The 21,156-nt window shown below is 44.6% G+C and overlaps 1 protein-coding gene across 3 annotated transcripts in view; it reads right to left on the minus strand.

The window, feature by feature from the left end:
• The window catches only part of SLC7A14 (solute carrier family 7 member 14), a 106,700-nt gene that overhangs the window by 10,163 nt on the left and 75,381 nt on the right, over positions 1-21,156 (minus strand). For all 3 annotated transcript variants that reach the window (XM_040480727.1, XM_040480729.1, XM_040480728.1), the window contains 4 exons: positions 20,600-20,817; positions 11,570-11,716; positions 8,878-9,086; positions 6,139-7,016 (listed from right to left, as the gene is read on the minus strand). In XM_040480727.1, coding sequence (XP_040336661.1) covers positions 6,139-7,016; positions 8,878-9,086; positions 11,570-11,716; positions 20,600-20,817 — 1,452 coding nt within the window. The remainder of the gene's footprint in view (positions 1-6,138; positions 7,017-8,877; positions 9,087-11,569; positions 11,717-20,599; positions 20,818-21,156) is intronic.

Consider the following 21,156-nt stretch of genomic DNA (forward strand, 5'->3'; position numbering starts at 1 on the left):
GGGGGGGGGGGGGTAGAAATTCTCTTCCTGGCCCTGCTACTGATCAAATACAAAGTCACATTACTTTATGCCTCAGTTTCCCACCTGCAAAATGGAACTGGGGACTTATTTTATTTGAGGGGTATAATGGCCATGAAACAGAATGCAATCTTATTAAAGAATATTTTAAAAAAATCCAGTAATGCAAGGCAGTAATACCACTTCTAACTCAGCAGAAACCCAAGGGAGATATGTTCATGTGTCCACCAAAAACATGTACAAGAATGTTCACAGCAGCTCTATCTGTAATAGCCCCAGACTAGAAGCAAGTTAAATGTCCACAGGCACTAGAATGGATAAGTGCACTGTGGCATATTATTATCACAGTGGAATGCCAGCCGGGTAAGGAGAGTGAACGAACTAAAATCACAAGCAACGACATGGGTGAGTCTTACAAATATAATGCTGAGGGAAAGATGCCCAGTGGCTACTCTTTCATGGCTCTAAGTGTGTTCCAGGGGCCCTGTTCACACCTGCTCCGGGGCCCTTCGTCTCTGCCATGGCCATCTCTCCCTTCCTTCTTTTGTCTCAAAGGACAGCCGATATTGTGGCTGCTGCTGGGTGCAGAGCCATGGTATCACCCGGCCCTTTTCTCCATGCATAGCCCTGCCCGGCATAGCCCCTCTGCCAGCAGGCAGCCTGGACTGTAGCGGGACCACCCCCCCCCTCCTTCTTGGAATTGCGCTGCTCCTCTTACCGTCCTCGCCCTGGCCTTCGTGAGTTTTATTTTGCCCTTTTGAGCATGACTTATTTGTCGAAGTTGCCAATTGTTTTCTCCTCTGCCTACAAGGAGAATTTCAAGCTTATTTATGGGACATATCCTCAGGAATGGATTTATCTTGGTGTCCTCTCTGCTCCCAATTCAAGGCCCCCCTCTTCTCCTCTTCCCTACACGACAATGGCTGCTTTGAGTCAATTTCCAACAGGGTTTTCAAACGATACTGCAGGTAAAGACCACAGCTGTGTTTTCCCTTTGGAAACCATGTTTTGGTACAGGATTTACGAAGCTCATTGCCAGATTAGTGTCTGTTCTCTAAATCTAAAGATGAGAATTTGGTTTTTCTCTGAGGGGCTGAAAAAATTCCAGGTGAGAACTTGGCAGCCCTCACGGTGAGGGGGCCCACGAGCTGGTTCACCCGATGATTATTTTATACTCAGGTCCCACAGGGAACAGTAGACCTGGAAAGTTCTGCCGTATAGTGTCATCACTGGTAGCTGCTAGTTTCGGGCTCCCTGAGACTCTGCCCAACACTTCGAGGTGTTCTTTTACAAAACCGCATCAGCTGAGAGAAAAGGAACAGGAAGTCTGATCTGTGCTCATTTTGCTGGGGATTATCAAACATTTGCTGTGCGTGTTACTTCTCTTGTCTGAAGGAAAAGAAACAAGTGCTGAGTAATCTTGCTGGGACTTGGGCCTTATTTTATTCAGTGAGTCGTGCTCATCCGAAGGTTCAGAGCTTAGCAAAACATTGTTAGAAAAATGCTGTGATTAAGATTCATCTAGAGAGGGCTGGTTAAAAAGATATGCCCGAGAAGATGATCGAGTTATGACTCAGCCTAACCATGTAAATCTCGTTTTTAAAAAGTAGCTAATGTTTCATAAGAAGCTCCGTTTAAAAATATCTCTACTGTTCTCCCCAGAAAAGTTATACTATGAATAACAAAATAAAAATCTGACATCTTGGAGACTCAGAAGTTTAGAGATGGGATAATTATTCTATGAGATCACTGAAAATTGTATAAGCCAATTTGGGGTTGTTCGATGGATATATTTTATATGTGCAAAAATTTGTTTTTGAAAAACAGAGAGTTTTTGTAATTAAATCATTTGCCTTGCCTGCTAATATCTTCTTATTCTTCTCTATAGACCAGTCCTTGTCACATTTGAGCATGCATCAGAACAATGTGTAGGGTTTGTTAAAACCTAAATTGCTCTCAGAGATTTTGACTTGGCAGGTCTGGGATGGGGTTTAAAATCTTGCTTTTAACCTGTTCCGTGTGTGATGCTCCTGGTCTGGGACCACACTGGGAGAACCACTGTTCTAGATCATTGTAAACCTGCCTGCACATTAAAATTCCCTGGGGATCTTAAAAAAAAAAAAATACCCAGTGCTTGGCTGCACCAGACCAATTAAATCAGAAAATCTCTGAGATCCTGGGTATAGAATATTTCAGGAGCAGCTCGGGTGATTCTGATGTGTAGTCAGGACTGAGAATGTTTGTTCTAGGCAGAAATTATTCAGGGACCATTTCTCAAAGACCACGATGCTAAAGCAGTTAGTAGCCAGCAGCTGGATGCGAGCTGTGAGCTCCTGTGCCCTCTGACTGGCCAACTCCAGGCTGCGTAGTGGCACCCTCCCATGTCACGGAGTATCAATTTCTGGAGCGAGTTTGAAGTTTATGCTATCAGCAAGATTACAAAAGGCTCTCTGGGAGTTTTCTTCTGCCTGATAACTGGGAGGGCAGCCTGAGTCAGAACAGGTTCATGCTGTACTTTGGCATGTGATAGCTAGTCTGGGCGACAGTGAATCATTTTAGATTTTAAAGAGAAAGGCAGGGAAGAAATGATTCTTATTACTTTCTGCAATATTTTCTTATTTAAGCCCCAAACAGCAACCAGATGAAGACGAGTAGAATTAATCTGCATTTTTACAGATGGGTAAACTGAGACCCAAAGGAGCTAAGTGAACTTCCCAAGGTCGCAAGACACAGAGGTGGCAGAACTGTGATTTGAACCTGGGCTGTTTGACTCCAAAGGCAAGGGTCCCTGCCACCTTACCATGTTTGCAGAGTGCCTCTGGTGCTCCAGAAACCATAGATTTAGTGCAGAACTGGTGACGAAATTTACGGGCCCCAGTGTGAAATGAAACCATAGAGCCCCTTGTTAAAAAGTTGTTAAGAAAAAAAAGGTCGTTAAGAATTCAAGAAAGCAGCTGCAGAGCATTAGGCCAAATGTGGGGTCCTATGCGCCCATGGAGCCAGCCCTGATGTTAGGTGTTAATCCGCACAAACTACATATCAAACATCCTGATCCAATAGGGAAGGTGCTCAGAGGCACCCTGGCAGGGAGGTACGGGCTGCAGATCTGGGCGTGGAGATACTGAGTTTTTAATAATAGCTCTGTGAATAATCTCCAGTTATTCCTGTTGACCTTGAGTATGTTGTTTAACCTTTTGGAGGTTCAGGTTAGTCATCTGTGACATTGAGAGAGGGAGCGGTGGGGAAGGGTAGATGATTTCATTGTTTCTCAAACTTTGTTGTTGTTGTTGTTTTGTAATGTTTATTTATTTTTTAGAGAGAGAGACAGAGCATGAGCAAGGGAGGGGCAAAGAGAGAGGGAGACACAGACTCCGAAGCAGGCTCCAGGCTCTGAGCTGTCAGCACAGAGTCCTAGGTGGGGCTCGAACCCACGAACTGTGAGATCATGACCTGAGCTGAAGTGGGACACTTGACTGACTGAGCTACCCAAGCACCCCTCAAACTTTGGTTATTTATATACCACATATTTTGTATCGTGGCCATGGTCATGATCCCTGGACCCATACTACCTGACTTCTAATTTTGGCTCCCCTAAATTCTAGCTCTGTGACCTCGGTCAAGTGCTTCCACTTCCTCATCTGTAAAATGAAGATTGCTGTGAGGAATACATAAGTTAATGTGAGGAAAGTCCTTGAGTAATAGTTGGTATGTGATAAGGGCTACATTAAGTGTTAATTATCACTACGAATCATGGCACCTGTACCAGTAGTAATGCTTTTTCTTTAATTGGACTCACTTGTTAAATTTAAAAATAATCACCAGATTCATGTGAGTAGGTATATTTTTTCTCGTACGTGTGCAAATGTATAATACCTATATAATACTTTTAAAAATTCAAAAAAAGTCCATTCATATGCTCCCTAAAATCAGCCCAAATATTACTGACAGAATGGTCACCAAAACCATGGGGAACATTGTGCTAGATATTGAAGGTCCCTTCCAGCTTTAATACTCTAGGAATGAATGAACAAATGCACGTGTCTTCGTGTCTATGCCTTCAGTCATTTGACAAATACGTGACTGGAATATTTCTACCCTCCTCAGTCACTTCTACCCACAGTAGAATCTTTCCATTGGTTGGCTACAGGTTTCAGTGGAAAAATGTTTAAATGGAGAAGAGAGATTGTGAATAAATCATGTAAGTAGTTTAAACTTTGAGGGGTTAGTGGGGTTCTCTCAAGAACTCCCCCTAAAGTCTAACAAAGGATGAAACCTAGAGTTGTGAAAATTGGGACGGGATGCTTCTAAGAAGACACAGGATGGCCTTGAGAGGTGAGGAATCTACCGGAAGGTCTGGACCCTTTCCTTTGGGTACTGTTTTTGCTCCACTTCCTTCTTTTTTTTTTTTTTTTTTTTTTTTAATTTTTTTTCAACTTTTTTTTAATTTATTTTTGGGACAGAGAGAGACAGAGCATGAACGGGGGAGGGGCAGAGAGAGAGGGAGACACAGAATCGGAAACAGGCTCCAGGCTCCGAGCCATCAGCCCAGAGCCTGACGCGGGGCTCGAACTCACGGACCGCGAGATCGTGACCTGGCTGAAGTCGGACGCTCAACCGACTGCGCCACCCAGGCGCCCCGCTCCACTTCCTTCTATGCAGATCTTATCTTATAGGCTTACAGTTTCTGTTTGTTTTTGTTTGTTTGTTTGTTTATTTATTTATTTATAATTTGAGAGAGAGAGAGAAAGAGAGAGCACGAGGAGGGGAGAGGGGCAGAGGGAAAAAGAGAGAATTTAAAGCAGGCTCCATGCTCAGTGTAGAGCCCAATGTGGGGCTTGATCCTATGGCCTGGGGATCATGACCTGAGTCGAAATCAAGAATTGGACTCTTCAACCAACCAAGACACCCAAGCATCCTTAGGCTAACGGTTCAAATTCCACCTCCTCAAGTTCCTTTCCAGCTATTCTTTTTTTCTCATCGGAAGAGTAGTCATAGAGAAGTGTTTATTAAGCACATGCTGTGTGCCAGGCACAGAGGACATAGTGCTAAACACCCGTATTCCTATATCAAGGAGTGGATGGGACCTCAGGACTATCAATTTGTATAGGGAAATAAAGGCAGTGACTAAGGAACTTTAAAATCAGTTTTCACTTAAACATCCCTCTCAAGTTACCATGAGCACTGATCTCCAACCATTTCATGAGCATCAGTACTTGTTGGATATAATAAACGTGTGATGTGAATGTAATATAAATCAATCGCAAAGGAAAATGAAAAATCTTGGGACAGGGGCAGGGCTTTATGAAGGCAATAAAAGTGAATTTAGAGAGAGAACCTCTGATTTATGCCCAAAGTTGTGGACAGTTGAAGTCCTGGCAGAACTGTATCAGTTGTCAACAGACAAAGAGAAAATCAGTTAAGATTGACGGCGTGATGTGTGCTTTCCAAGAGAATGACTAGAATATCGAAGGATGATGAAAGAATCTTGAGAGAAAACGAAAATCTCTTGAATATCTTATAAAAGTCAATATGAAGTGAGGGATGGTAAATGGTATAATCTAGTCGGAAAAATTATGCCAAAATCCACACTTAATTCATACTTTGCTCGTTTAAAACATTAGGGCATGATTGGTATTTTACTTTAATTTTGTCAAATATAAGAAAAGTAATTCTTCCGTAACTTTCACTTTCATAATTTTTAGTTTCTAAAATAGAATTCCAGTCACCTTTTTCACTCTAATTTTTACTGTGTTATTTATGTCCCTTTATTATGTGGATTCATTTTACTGAATGACTGTTTATATTTCTATAAAATTTATTTATATTTTTAATTGATGACTTTTTATGGAATTAATTGTCCATAAAAAGAATGTCCAGTAATAGTATTCAATGAAGTGATGGATTGATTAGCATCATTCTTCAGAACCAACGGCCAAGACCATAATAGGCAGAAAGGGCACAACTGGCTTTATTGACTCTAATGCAGAGAGCAAGGGTGCATAGAACAAGCCAGACTTCTCTTGCAACGGAGACGCCTAGTCCAGCTAGGAGGTAATTTTGGGATAAGCCTGTTTAAGGCCTTGAGAGGGAATTCTCCAGGCATCAAAGGAAATTGCTTACCCACAAAGCACCAGACTGCAAACCGGATCCATGTGATGGTGGAGAGCTTTAGCATGAGATAAATGTTCACCAGCATGGCAAAGGCAGGCACGAAGGGGAGGCAGGGAGCCATGTAGGGTAGCTTTTTGGGGTTCTCTGGTTGCTGCAGGATCACGAACACCAGGGCGCCGATCAGCAGCACCATCAGAACGACCAACAGGATGGCCCACCAGCTCCGCTCTGAGATGTGGTCGGAACCAAAGATGAGGAAGGAGCAGAAGATGAACATGAGGATGAAGAGCAGGAGCACGCAGATGGTCACCGTGTGCCCTGTAGCTGCTGTGGGCCGGTCCATTTTGCCTGGAAGGCCCAGCCGGATCCTCATGGTGTAGTAGCGGGGCCCGATCAGCTTCTTTAACTTGATGAGATAAATGTTTTCAGATTCGTCGGCTTCGATGCCTGTGGTCATGTCCACAGTGCCGTAGTTGGGATGGTTCACATTGTAGGTGGACTTGTCCGACTTGCCTATGAGCATCTCGTTGTCTCCCAGGGATGGTAGGTTCTTGGCCCCGCATGTGTTGGTGGCTGGGCCGGAAAACTCTTCCCCTTCACTCACAGGAGAACAAACTTCCTTCTCACAGTCCGCCAGGATGCCCTCCTTCTTCTTTGTGTGCTCCTGGGACAAGAACTTGACAAAACCATCAATGTCACTCTCTGGTTGGTATCGAAGGAGCAAGACGCAGACAGAGACCAAGGTGTAGGCAAGGAGTGTGCCGATGGACATCATCTCTATTAGGTCTTTCAGGCTGACTAATAACGAGAGGAGAGCTGCTAGGAACCCCGATACAATGCAGGCCACCACTGGTGTCTCTGTGTAGGTGCTCACATGAGCCAGGAACCTGGAGGGACGGGCAAGCAGAGGGTTAACAGTGAGCTACAGATGGTGACTGACTCTAACACGGCTTAAGTCCACCTGGTCCTGCTCCTCCAGTGTCCTTCTGGAGTCACTGCTTTGAATACAGTTATCCCTACTGCAGGATTTGGTTTCTGGAATACAATTTAAAAATAATTTACTTTCATGCCTTGGTTTTGAGGCAAACTTCTTTATTAAAGTTCCTACTTCATTATGCGATGTGAAGGGATGACTGAATTTAGGAAGCATGTTAGAAATCTGAATCGAAGTGCAAGCTTTGCTGGGAAGGAGTGATATGTGGAACATTCATACACCTCCTTGGGGTCCCCTAAACCTGTGTTACCTAAAATATGGTCAGTCCGTGGACCAGCAGCATCAGTATCACCTTGGAGCTTATTGGAAACGCACATATTCAGGTATCACCAGAGACCTCCTACATCAGAACCTCTGGGCATGGGGCCTAGCAAACTTTGCTTTAAAAAACCTCCAGAGGATTCTGATTTATACCAAAGCTTGAGAAGCGTTGCCGTACAACAAAAGTGCAGAAGTTTAGTTGGCAAAATAGCGCAATAACTCAGAACATGTGCTCATAAATGCAGCCCAAATCCAGCCACTTACCAACTGGAGAAGACCAACAAAGGTGAATGAATGACAGGTGCCTCTTTAGCAGTTCCTGTGGGCCTTAAGCAGGTTCCTGCTCTCCTCCTCACTCTCCTCCTAATCTGCCCTCCTCCCACCTCTTCCATTTCTCTTTTATTTTCCTCTTTCACATATGACTGACTATCAGCTGCCTTTGAGCTCCAGCATCTTTCCCCTTTGACAGCAGAAAAACCTTTTGGGTGTGTGAAGTTGTAACATCTCTGCCACACTCAGCCTCTTCTTGATCTGTCCAGCTCCCCAAACATGGCAGCTCTGACCTGGTGATGACTTCAGGGGGTATGCAGGGGAAATCGAGCAGAAGATGACAGCTGGCGGCAGAGAGGAAGTCCCTGAGCTGGATCCTCCCCCCGTACCCCTGAGCGCTCCTTGACCTCCATGCTTGAAGAATGCCTTCCCTGCAAGCCCCTCATACAGTGGTCACTGGGAACCGAGAGATGGGCCACATTTCCTTGGGGCAGATTGACCACTTCGTGGCCAATGTAGGGGGCTGGAAGCCAATATATTGGAGTGCTTGAAAATCCTGTCTTTGGAGTCAGACAGTCATGGATTCAAATCCCGGACTCCCCTCAGCAGCTGGAGGATTGGGGTAAGTGTTTTCACCTTTCTAAGTATACTCATCTACTATATTTGTCTGCAAAACAGGGTTATTGTGACAACTACATGGGATCTGTATACAAAGCACCCAGGGTACACAAATGTTCAATGAATGGTAGGTATTGTTGTTACTGTTATCAGGTTCTGTTCAGATGGTCTTATACTCCCTGTGACGGTAGCTTTTAATGTTTTCACCTTCAGAGGGGCTGTGGAGAGATGGTCAGTACCTCACCTCAATGTGAGGGCAGGCCTAAGATGTCCCTGGGAGGGGTCCTTCCTTCTGGAAGTCACTCAGTGCAGCAGTTTGACACCCACAATCTTCACAAAGCAACACACAGTGTCAAACAAGAGGGGAGGGGCAGTTAGGGGGAGTATACCAGTTTGTGCTAGATTGGGAGACCCAGAGTCAAACTGAGGGGCTGTTATGGGGCTTACGTTCTTTTCGCTCAAACTCTTCATTAGGATATATGACAAATTCCATCGTCTATGTGACATACACGCACATCAAAATTATAGTCAGGCTGACAGTGGGTGACATTCTCCCTGGACAGGCATGGCAGAGCAGAACTAATTTCATAAAGCATAGTCCTTACCTGAAAAGGAGCCCATCACCAGCCATGGCATAAATGACCCTTGGCATTGGGAAGAGAGAGCCCAGCAAACTGACTGTCAGTCCTGCAACTGACCCAATGGCTACTACGAATTTTGCAGCATAGAACCCATGAGCCACAAACATCTCCATGAGTGGGGATTCCGTGTCGATGGCATAGAATGGCACCATCAGAGTTAAGATTATGCTCACCTGTTGAAACAAGAGAAAACATGGCTGGAGGTGGAGAGGACTGACAGCATGGATGGATGTCCCATAGGAGAACGAAGAGGCCTGGACTTTGGATTTGTCACTTCTTGGCATGTGCCCTCAATTTAGACCAGTCATTTTGCATCTGGACCTCTTGGTCTCAGTATTTTCTCCTCATATTAGAATTTAGTGGACTTGACAAGATGGTCCTCAATATCTCTCTCAGGCTTTCATATCTGAGGAATAAGTATGCAGGTATCTAAGCCCCACAACAGCAGAACTACACTGACAGTTCAGTGAAGGGCAGATACCATCACATGGAAGGAACTGGAGCCAAAGGTGCTGGAGCCAGGACCTGGCAGTGGCCGTGAGCACCCTGCCCACATGGGCAGGACTCTCATTTCCTTTATACTTTCAGGATCCTATATGGTCTTAAATGGATTCTCCCGTTCACTCTGAAAATCAGAGATAAAAACTCCAAAGATAAGTGATCAGAGGTCCATAGCCAGTTAACAGGGGGGACTCATATGAGGCCTATATTTCCATTTCCTCTCTGTAGCTCAGCGCCAGGAGCCAGGCAGCCCACAAATGAAGGCATCAGGATGGAACCCGGTCCTACTCTGGGGTTGTAAGACTACTGTGGCTTTGCTTAGCCAGGAATCACTTGGCTCCTAAGACCCATCTTCCTTTGTGTCATAAATCGGCCATAACAACCCTCCCTCCATGGCCCCAGGCAATGAAACCACCAGTTATAGGTCCAGGCTCCCCCTGGCCTGCAGGGGCCAATGCTGGCATCAAGAATGGAGGTCAGAGCCTGAACGGGAGAGGGTGGTGCATTTCCAGACCACTTCTTTGCATATTCCTTGGGAGCCAACATCCTCCAGTGAAGCCATGGGCTGCTAGGGAGGACAGCAGGATGGACCACCACAGTCCAGCAATTTGGCTCTTCTCCTGACGGTGGAATGGCAGCCTGCTGACCGGTGCAAGGCCAAACAGCCCCTGAGGCCTGGTTAAGGGCCGTGTGTTCTAGAAGAGGATGTTTCCCAGCAACTTCACCACTTGCAACACGGGGTGGGCTGGGAGACAGTGGGATTGATTCCTACAGCAGTTTGCGTTGGGTCGGCTGCTCATGTTAGATCCGGATGGGCAAAAAGTGGGCAGATGCATAGAAGTAGTCTGTAGTCTATAAGGCGCTATTCTAAGAAAGGAATTGTGATGACCAACTTTATTATGTGTGCAGCAGGGGTTGACTCCTGGAGGAGGGGGGTGGGTATATGAGGGAGGAATAAGAGGGGAAATGCAAAGCAGAGCATCTCTGCCCTGAGATACTCTGCCCCACACCACCCTCATGGCCTGAACACTGTCTGCAGGGATCATCAGAGTATGGTTAAGATGAAGCCACTTGCCTGTGTGTGCTCAAGGGGAGGTGATAATTGACCCATAAAACAATTGCCAGGGACAAGTGAATTCCTATAAACCACATCCATGGCTGCTCTTGTGTTTTCCTTTGGTGCCCAGGACAATCTTATTTTGCAGCTTGCCCTAATGATCGAGCCAGCCGCTGGTCTGGCTTCCTTAAGTAGTTGCTAAAGCTGTTTCTGTTTTGTTTGTTTTTTGGGGAGGAGGTGCTTTTCCTGTGTTTTGCAGCAGGGGTGCATGTAACAGCCGTGGATCTTTCCTATTTGTGATAAATGAGGTGAGTGGGACCCCCAGGGCCTGGGGCATTTTTGTGACCACACACCTATTGACTTGTTAGCTGGTTCTCTCCATTGCCAGGGGCCGAGGAGGACGTTGGCTGCGAGTGAGCTATTTCTGTGATAGAAATTCTGGGATGGGAACTGGGAAATGACACATCACAAGTTTGAGGAGCGTCTGATCCTGAGATGACAAGAAGCTGCAGGCTTCCTTCTAAGGATTCCCCTTGGCAGGAAAACTTGAAAAATGAGCTTGGGCCGGTATAAAAAGAGGGAGCAACAGCAGAAAGAAATGGCATTTCCCCCTGAGATTTAAGAGTGTCTCTGGGAGGGTGGTGTACTCTCTCCCCACTCTGGAGGAGCCTCGCCTCCCGCTGCCGGGAAGATCCCAGAAGACAGAAGAGCATTGAGGAGGGTGCACAGAGGTCCACAATGCCTCTGCTTGCACACCCACCCGTTACTGCCAGCCTATGATCTGAGCTCCTTGGACAGCAGCCCACTCCCTGTACACCGTCCCCTGGGCAGTAGTGGACACCCAGAGCCTGTGTGTGCGGAGGAGCAGGGATGGAAACTCAGAGGTCAAGACTGCCCCCGTCTCCAGTTCGGAGTGCTGATTTTCTTCTTGTCATTGGTGGGTGGGGATATAGGGTGCATGGACACATGCATACAAACGCCGAGACGACACAAGGAAGGGATCATTTCCTGACAGAGGGTGACCCAGTCCCAGAGCTACTTTTTAAGGTCAAATATGAAAAGGCCATCAAGATGGTCCCAAAAGGATGTAGTACTTACAGATACGTATGCTGTCAGGCAGATGACCAAAGAGGCGGTGATGGCATAAGGGATGGACGTGTTGGGATTCTTGGCTTCCTCTCCAGTGGTGGCAATGATGTCAAAGCCGATGAAAGCGTAGAAACACGTGGCTGCTCCTTGCAGCACCTGGTGGGACAATAGCATTTTTCAGACTCAGAGTGTCAGGGCAGCACCAGGGCCCAACATGTGGTACCAACAACTGCCCAGCGCTCGGCCGCGTCACTGAGCAGCAGAGGGAATAACATGGTGGATCTCGTGCTCAGCACTTGAGTTCTGATCTCCTGTGCTTTCTAGCTGTGTGATCCTGGGCAATTCCCTCATGGGTAAAATGGAGATAAGAAGACTTATGGCCACATAAACACTGGGTTGTTCGACATATTCAAATCATTTCGGGAAATAAGTGGGGTTAAAGGGAAATCAATAAACCGGCTATCCCTATGTCTTGCGGAACTCATTAACTAACCTCTCTGTGCCTTATTTTCTTCCAATGGTTCTCAACCACAACCAGGGGTCCTATGACTTCCCTTAGGGGATGTTTGGAAATGTGAGGAGCTACTTGTGACTTTCACAGAGATGTGAGGTGTGCTTTCAGCATTTAGGGTACAGGACTTAAACGCTTCTGCACCAAGAATTGTCCTACTGACATTACCATTGGTGCCCTTCATAGATCATCTCTGTGGTACCCTCTAGATCTGAAATGATAGAAAAGATTTTCAGATCTTCAGATATCCTACTGTCTTCCGTGGGGAGACAGGTAGAGACAGTCTGATTTTTCTGTCCCTCTGGGGCTCGAGTGTCCTAGCTGGGTCATAGGGCTGGAGAAGATATGCAGTGAGAGGCAGTGTCGGGCTGGGGAGGTGGTAACCAGTGACACCTGCTGGATGTCTGTTGGACTGAGCCTGCACGGCTGCAAGGGTGGGTGGGACTGTAAGTCAAGATGTCAGTGCGAATCTTCTCTTAAGGAGTGGGTTACTTTCTTCCAAAGAATTGACTGAACTTTAGATGAAGTTTCCCCACCTTGGCATTCTCATTATCGGCTGAAAGTAAGAAGTGTGCCTCTCTGAATGCTTGGGGAATGTCCTTTCAGGGGAGGGTGAGAGAGCTTTTTCTAGACTTGTGTGTATGGGCCAGGGGCCTTGGCAACATGCAAGCTCTAGCCAGGGGCCCAGGGGTGAGCTTCATTGTAGAAGGATCATTTCTCCCCCTTTAATCCACATAGAGCTTACAAATGATGAAATTCAAAACATGTGCCAAGCAGATACCTGTGCCCAAAGTTTCACTCTTACCTCTCTCACTGGCTTCTCAGTAAGTAACAGATAAAATACTCAGTACTGGAATCGACCAGGTACATGACAAACTGAATATCTTCTCAAACCTCAGAAGCAAGTTTGCTCACCTGTAAAATGACTTGGCCCTTTCTGTGCTCTTTCCCACCAGGATTCTAAAGTTCCAAGTCCCTAAGTGGGCATTCTTATCCTGGGGTCCGTTCAACTCAGGGTGGGAGTCTATGAACTTTGCTAAGAAAAGATTACCTCTTTATTGTTAGTAACCTCTGACTAAACATAAGCATTTCTTTTAATTATGAATGTAAGTGACAAACTAATAGCACCTGTGATTTTGTCACCAAAGCAATCAGGTATTTTTTCTATACTAGTAGATAGTTGCAGAGATCTTGAAATGTTTCTTGTGCTTATTGCTACTTCCAAATTATGATAGTTATTAGACACAGATATTAATATTTAAAACACTAATATAGAAGCACATTGTTATTATATCACAATTAAAAATGTTTTTATAACTATGTTTTAATATATTTGCTTTCTTTTGAATTCCTATGTAATTAGGTTATTCATTTATAAACACAATTCTCAGAAGGGGTCCATAGGCTTCATCAAACTGCCAAAGAGTCCATGGCACAAAATAATCTAAGAGCTGCTGGTCTATTCCAAATTCCTTTTTTTTTTTTTTTAACATTTATTTCTTTTTGAGAGAGAGAGAAAGAGAGATAGCATGAGCAGAGGAGGGGCAGAGAGAGGGAGACACAGAATCCAAAGCAGGCTTCAGCCTCTGAGGTGTCAGCACAGAGCCCGATGCGGGGCTCGAACCCACAAACCATGAGATCGTGACCTGAGCCGAAGTCGGATGCTTAACTGACTGAGCCACCCAAGCACCCCATAAGAGCTGCTGGTCTATCCTAATAACTCAGGTAGAAAGAACTTCTCAAGGAATTGTCATCAGATGACTGCTTTCTGGGACAGGAGATATCTCAAAATTTACTCCAGTAAACTCCTTCATTTCAGGGAATGGAAAGTGTTTTGGCCTGCAGGCAAGGAGAGAAAACAGATCTCACTTCATTGTACCTGGAGGTTTACCGGTCTGGAAATGTGCTTGTTTTCGCTTATCTAGCAAGTGTTTTTGGTCTTTAAGGATGAACAGAGACTGCGATTGCAGGCTCCCTAAACCTCCCCAATCAAGGAAAGCCTTGCTTTAAGATAGCTTCCAGAAAACAGGTTCTGCTTTCTCTTCCTTTAACATTTTTCTTCCTTTACACGTACATACATACGTACGTGTGCGTGCACACACACACACACACACACACACACACACAGCTCCTGCAAATCATACAGACCTGTCAGGACAGTCAGTTGATGATGTATCCCTCCCAGTTAGGATGTGCCATGCATAGTCCCTATGCCTATTTGCTGTGGTCAGTTCTGGATGGAAAGTTCACAGATATTGCAAGAGCTCACTGTTGAGGAAAGGGGGTTGGAAGGATCTTAAAATAAGAACTTGGGGGCCAATCTACCCTAGAAAAAGATGAGAGGTCTGTAAGCCACGCCTTGTGAGGAATCACTGGGGACCCAGGGATGTCAAATGTGAAGAAAAGAAGACTCAGTGGAAGACTTGGAGGACACCTTCCAATTTTGAAGTGCTGATCATGAAGCAGTTGGAGGAGAAATATACTGTAGGCTCCAGAGGGAATCCCAACGCCATGCACAGCCATCCACAGGTTGGGGGTGGGGGGGGGGGATTGGATTTAATTAGGAGAACAGATTTTACAGATTGTCAGACTTAGTGTGGTTCTGTCACATACCGGCTTGGTGACCTAGAATAAGTTCCTAACCTCTTGGAACCTCATTTTCTTAAATGGAGATGAAAGTGGTATTTAGTGCATAGGGTTGTTGCAAGGATTAAATGAGATAATACAGTGAACTGCAGTCATAGACTACAGCAGGTACTTAGTAAATATTAGCTCTTACCAGCAGTATTTTTTAATTACTATTATAAAATTTCTAGAACAGATGAAACTCAAAGGCATAAACAAATTCTTCCTCCTCCTTTTTTGTTTTTTAAAAGGCATATATTTTATTAACTGCTCCCTTGTGCCAGGCACTGTGCTTGGGGATGTGGATATAGTCATGAACAAAAATACTGTGAGCTTAACCCCCTGGGGCTTGGAGTCTAGAGGATACTGCAAGACCTAAAATACAATATTGACTGTGGTAATAAACTGAATGAGATTGATAAGTGTCTACATTATTTATGAAACACAAATTCTGCTGCTCTCCAAATAATCGAAAAAATAGATGGCAACTGCTGAAAATGATGAGCTACCAGAATATTGACTATGGTCAAGTTGGGAATGGAGAGGATTAGTTTGCAAAGAGAATGTCTGTTAGCCTGAATTTGCTATGTAAAACTAGAAAGCCATTATAGTTGAAGGAAGACTGGATAGATCAAAGGTAGGACATTTGGAGGTTCTACTGCATTAGGCAGGAAACAGAATTGAACTCAGATGGTTTAAATGAAATGATTCCAGTGAAGGCCCATTGGCTAAGTCCATCAGGGAGCAACCAGCAAGGGGCCTTCTGGAGCACAGAACAGAGTATGAAAGATGGATAATGGATCTGGGGAGGGAGGAGAAATAGAAAAAACCCAGCATACCTGTCAAGATCAAACAGACCCTGGCCTAACAAGCTATAGATTAAATAAACACATTATCAAGGAGAAGGTAATAAAATTAGCAAATAAGATCACCTTTTTGCCTAAGTTAGTTTTACCTAAGTTAGCTTGAATGAATTTTTCTTCCTTGCAAGCAAATGATTCCCGACTGATGAATGCAAAAGAGCCAGGAAATGAAACTGGGTATGGGTCTGTCTCTACCCAAATAACCACTAAAATTATTCGCTCTCTCCAGCCCTCAGATCTGGCCATTGGTATTTGTGATTAGGATTCCCTTCCAAGCCTGAAAGAATGCGTATGTTCTTAGGAGTGAACATCTATGAATGAAATTGGTGGGTGAAGTGTGCGTATGTGCATGTTTCTGGGTTCGTCGGTGCTTTCACCTAGCTTTAAAAAAGTATTTCGCATGAATAAAAAATAGCATTGACTTTTTAATTTGACGACGTAAGTGGAAAGTTTTCCGTGGTAAAGCTGGTGTTAGCTGCTCAGCCAGGCGATCCAGATCAGCTCATCCCTCGACAGAGCCTTCGTGGGGAAGCAGCACGTGCCTCAGTTGCTGGAAGGCTGCTGCTTACTTGGTTGTCGAAAGCAATGCCTTTAGCGGCATGCTGTTCGTTGTGTGGGGTCCCTAAAAGCTGGCCCTCTGTGTCTTGCTGATATTCAAGAGGCATAGGAATGAGGCAGCTCTCCATATTCTGCCTTGGCCAGTCTGCCAGATGTCTAGGAGATAATTGGGCACCTTTATATAATTCACTCCCACGGTAACGAGACAAAACTCCAACTTTAATAGCATTTTCTACCACCCTCAAGCTCCGGATATCTATTAGCAGCCTGTCCATGGTGACAGTGGAATGCGTTAATAGGTTCCAACAAATGAATTAAACTGTGGAGAACACGAAAACCAACGTTTCCTTTGTTTGGAGGCGTTCAGCCTTCCCCACACATACTTGCTAAGGACCATTTTCCTTGGAGCTGTTTGTGTGGTGGAGTGTCTCATTTGGTTCAAGAGAAACCATAAGATAACATCAAGAACAAATAACATACAGGCAATACACATCCAACAGTGTCCAGGGGCTAAAGAACTGCAGATGGAAGCAGGGGTTCAGCTGAGGGCCAGCAGTTACTTGATCTAGAGAAAAATGTTTGTTGTTCTTCGGCTCTTCAAGACCAAAGCAGCATCTGACCCAGAACCTGTAAGTGAGTAAACCATTCCTTAAGCTATTTTCTTTGGAAGGATGTGGTTGGGGCAGGGAAAGAGTAGGCTTGTGGAGGGTCTACGGCCAGAGGACAGATTGTTTATTATTAACCCTTTCAACGTACTCGAGAATTGTGTGTCAAGTCAGGTACCGGTATCCTTATAAACCATCTCCCACATAACACAATGATCTCCCCCAGCCCATCCTACCAGAACTGATTGAAGAGTAAAGTGGATTGGAGCTCTGTACTAGGCCCTTTGTCAGGGATAAGGGTTGGGTTTTCCCTAAGGAGAAGTCTGCAGCTGTCGAGTAGTCAACTCACTTTTGTTGACAATTGCCAAGTAACGGAGTAGGGAGTGTGTTTATTCACTTGGTGGGTGTCATGTTCGTGAGAGGGTTTCAGACCTTAAAAATTAGGATCCATATTCAAAGTGGCTTTGCTAGGGGCCATCTGGCTGGCTCAGTCAGTAGAGCACAAAACTCTTGATATTGAGGTCATGAGTTCAAGCCCCATGTTGGGTGAAGAGTTTACATTAAAAAAAAAAAAAAAAAAAAAAAAAAAAAAAAAAAAAAAAAAGAAAGAAGGAAAAAGAAAAAGAAAAAAACAAAACAAAACAAAAAAACCCCAAAGTGGCCTTCATGGACTAGAAAAGTGACCAGAAAACAAAGTTGAGAAAGAACAGGTCCAGGCCAGTTTGCTAGGGAGGAAATGTACTATGCAGAAATCCAAGGCCGGGCAGATAGAAAAGAGGATGAGTCAGCAACATCCTCAAACTGGGCTGTCCTTTGTGCTCAGCTGATGCTTTTAGTCACAGCCACTAGAGCACATATTTGAATTCCCTGCAGGGATAATGGATTTGCAGCGAAAAATACAAAATTCCAGCTAGACCTTTTTGGTGGCCAGTGACAAGCCTACTCAAGATCGTAAGGTTGGGTTGCAGCGAGATTGCGAGGCCAAAGGTGCAAAGAGAGGCAATCAGTCCCGTGTGACCAAACCAGGTTGGGAGATAGTGGAGTATATAGGGCTTTGACTGAAGCAGAACTGGGATTGAATTTCAGATCCATTGCCATCTAGATCTGTAGCCTTAACTTTTCTCAATTTAAGGTATTTTGATGTACGAGTAGAGACCATTGTCCTTATTTTGTAAGGCTGCTGTGAAGATGAAATGAAAAGTGTACATGAAAGAGTGCATCACAAAGAAAATGGTTCGTGTTAGGAACAGAATCCTTCCTTTCCTTTTTTTATGCCTGACTTCAGATCTTCTTTTCTGGCCACAAAAGCTAGTGAGAACATGGGATATGTATAAATGGGGACCCCCTAAGGCTGGTTTGACTTAGTTTCTTCCTTGATGAGGTAGACTCCTGACTATCCTGAGGAGGGATATGGAGCCCTTGAGTGGGAAGAGGAGACCGCCGAAGAGAATAAATACCCCAGCACAAAGCACAGGGGGAAGGGTAAAAGATTCATTCATCTTTTTTGGCACGGGCACAGAAGAGATTGTTTCTAGTCTTTACGTGGGGCCTAGACTACAATGCATGCCATTTCGGTGAACTCTTAGGAGGATTTTGGAAAGTAGACATGAACTGAGTAATTAAGAAAGGTTTTCAAATTGTTTTGCTGTGTCGTCTTGGTAAACAATGCACTTTGGCCTAGGTTGGTTTACACGCCCAACTGTAGGTAAGAAGAGTAGCTAGACCACGTCTTAATGCTCCTCCTAGCTCGAAGACTTTATGACTTTGTAAAAGCTTAAGGGAAATGAAAATGTAACATGTTGGATGAATTACCTTATTGCATTTTTTTAAAGAAGGCTCAGATGGAAGGGGCTGATCATGCACAAGGTAGTCCATGAAGTAGAAAGCATGTCGTAGTCACATAGACCCAAGTAGGAATTTCAGTCCTGGCACTGACTAGCTAAGTGACCTCAGGTAAGCTCCCCAGCCTCTTTGAGCCTTGGATTCTCCACCTGTTAAGTTGGGGACAACAGCACCTTCTTTAAAGTTTTGTTATAAGAGTGAAATAATATCCATAGAACACAATGCTGGGTACCTAACTGGTAGTCAATAAACTCTAGCTTCTTCCTCCTGTAATTATCACTATTGCTAACCACACAATGTGTACTAAAAAAACTATCCAAGATGTTCTTCTTTTTGGCAAACATTTGATACAATTAGTTTTCCCATTTGGTGGATGAGAAAACCTGAGAGCACAGAAGTTAGCTGTTGGTCAAAGTCCTAACAGTAAGTCCATGACCCCCAAATGTCTTAGATTGTGAAAAAAAATGGTGGGAATTTGTGCGCTACAGTGGGAATGCAGTTGTGTTCCGGAAAAACACTTTTTTTCTTTGCCACTCTTGTAATATATTGTTTCTCTTATTTGATAGGAAAGGAACGATTTGTATCGCAAGAGAATATAGACTCAGGGATCCAGAATAAGGTCAACAGTGTTTCTTTGTCTTTTCTGGTTTTAACCAGTTTCGGGATTTATTCACTTCAAGGAGGAGAGATGAACTTTGCGGTACTGTGGAATTCTTACAGATAAGCAGAAGACTAGAAATCTTGGCTCAGATTCCTCCTTTGCTTATTTCTTGGCATTGAACAGTGTGGCACGGTTCAGAATAAACAGGAGTTATTTTGAGTATTCTCCAAGAGAGATTTCTGGTCCCTGGACATCTTGGAGGAAAACCAGTCTAAGCAAAAGCTACACAAACAAATCTGGGAGAGTCCTGGACATGCGTCTGCCAGTCGCATGGCAGTCTGCTAGGCGGGCATGCCTTTCTCGGCCTCCATTTCTTCACCTGCTAGGTGAGGGGATAAGACCGGGTGATTTCTAAGACCTCTCCCAGCTCAAAATTCTCTGATTTATGTTCTATTATTAAAAAAAAGAAAAAGGGATAGGTGGGTGAATTTTACCAATGAATTCATAAAGTAGGCATTTTTAGTCATAGTAGAAAGAGGATCCAGACACAATTTAGAGTTATTTATCAGCCAAGTAGTTGGCTTGCCACTCTGACCTTCCCATTTTTCTTTAGCATAAACCTCACCACCCAGATCATGGGGATGAGATCGGAAAATGTCCTTTTGGTCCAGCCTGCTCTCTGGTCAACTCCCAGACCACTCCAGGTGGACTTTTGTGCTGTGAGCCACACCACTGGAATGGGATTTATGAGCGGCCCTCACTGGGCCGGCCCAGCTGCGCTTAGACTTCAGTGGGGCTCTCCATATTGGGCCAAACATTGGGATTAAATTTAAAAACCGTTCTTTCTCTAGTTCTGTACCTGGGCAACACTCATCCCTTACCTACCTACCCACTCTCCCGGCTCCTTTACTGCCTTGTCTGTTTAGGGCTGTCTGTCTCTCGGAAAATACTCAACAGAGATTCTATAGGACTAAGCTGTACAGGCTTTGGAGTCAGACCATCCTGCCTTTGGGTCTTGACTCTGCCAGTTACATTGTATGCTTAATAGTGAGCACACACTGACCTCTCCAAGTGCGAGTTTTTCATCTATAAGACCAGAATGTAAATATCTTCCTTGCAAGGTTCTCAGGACACCTAAATATTACATGCAGAGCACTTAGCATAAGATTAGGCATATTTCACGTGGCCAAAACATAAAATCTTTTCTTGTTGTTTGTATAAAATAGGATCTCAATAAATGTGAAACAAATTAAAAAATTATATAGGAACCACTTTTTCAGAGTATTCCAATTAAATTCAGATAAAAAGTAATGAAATGGATGCCATGAAGATTACAGGACAGAGCAGCATTTTCTTAAAAATATGTCTCAGACTAGCCACAAGATGGAAGGCAGAATGTGCAATAACCATACTAGACTTTAGAAGTGAACTCACCCCTGACCAGCCGTGGGGCAAAAACTGGCCCTCAGCCCAGTATTTCCCATTGATGAAGAAGAGGCCTGCAATCATGATGAATGCCCATACTGCCAGATTGAGCACGTTGAGGACGTTGTTGAAGCCCACGGAATTCTTCACCCCCAGCGCAACAATGATGGTGACAATCACAGCAATTACTAGAGCCAGAAGGTCAGGGTATGATTTTTCACCTTTCCCTAGAGGGGAAAGATATGAGTTAATGTTGTTCAGAGGGGAGAAAGGGCCATGCAAACCCCCAGCACCGCTTCAGAGCATTTGCACTCAGCTCTGACAAGGGTAATCAGTTTGTCATGGAGGGAGGAGAGGCTTGCGTGTAAGTGGGTGTATGTGTGAATGCATGTACCTACACTGTGGTCCACAAGTGTCTATTTGCAAATGGGAAGATTTTGAAATACAAGTAAGATGACCTGGTATCCTGGACCAAAAATTGGGATACATGATATGACAATGACAACCCAGCCTAGGGAACCATGGCACAGAACATTTGAAGTCAGAACCGTACTGACATATCGATG

This window comes from Herpailurus yagouaroundi, unplaced genomic scaffold, assembly GCF_014898765.1.
Source record: "Herpailurus yagouaroundi ecotype Mexico unplaced genomic scaffold, PumYag 159, whole genome shotgun sequence".
NCBI classification, from domain to species: domain Eukaryota; kingdom Metazoa; phylum Chordata; class Mammalia; order Carnivora; family Felidae; genus Herpailurus; species Herpailurus yagouaroundi.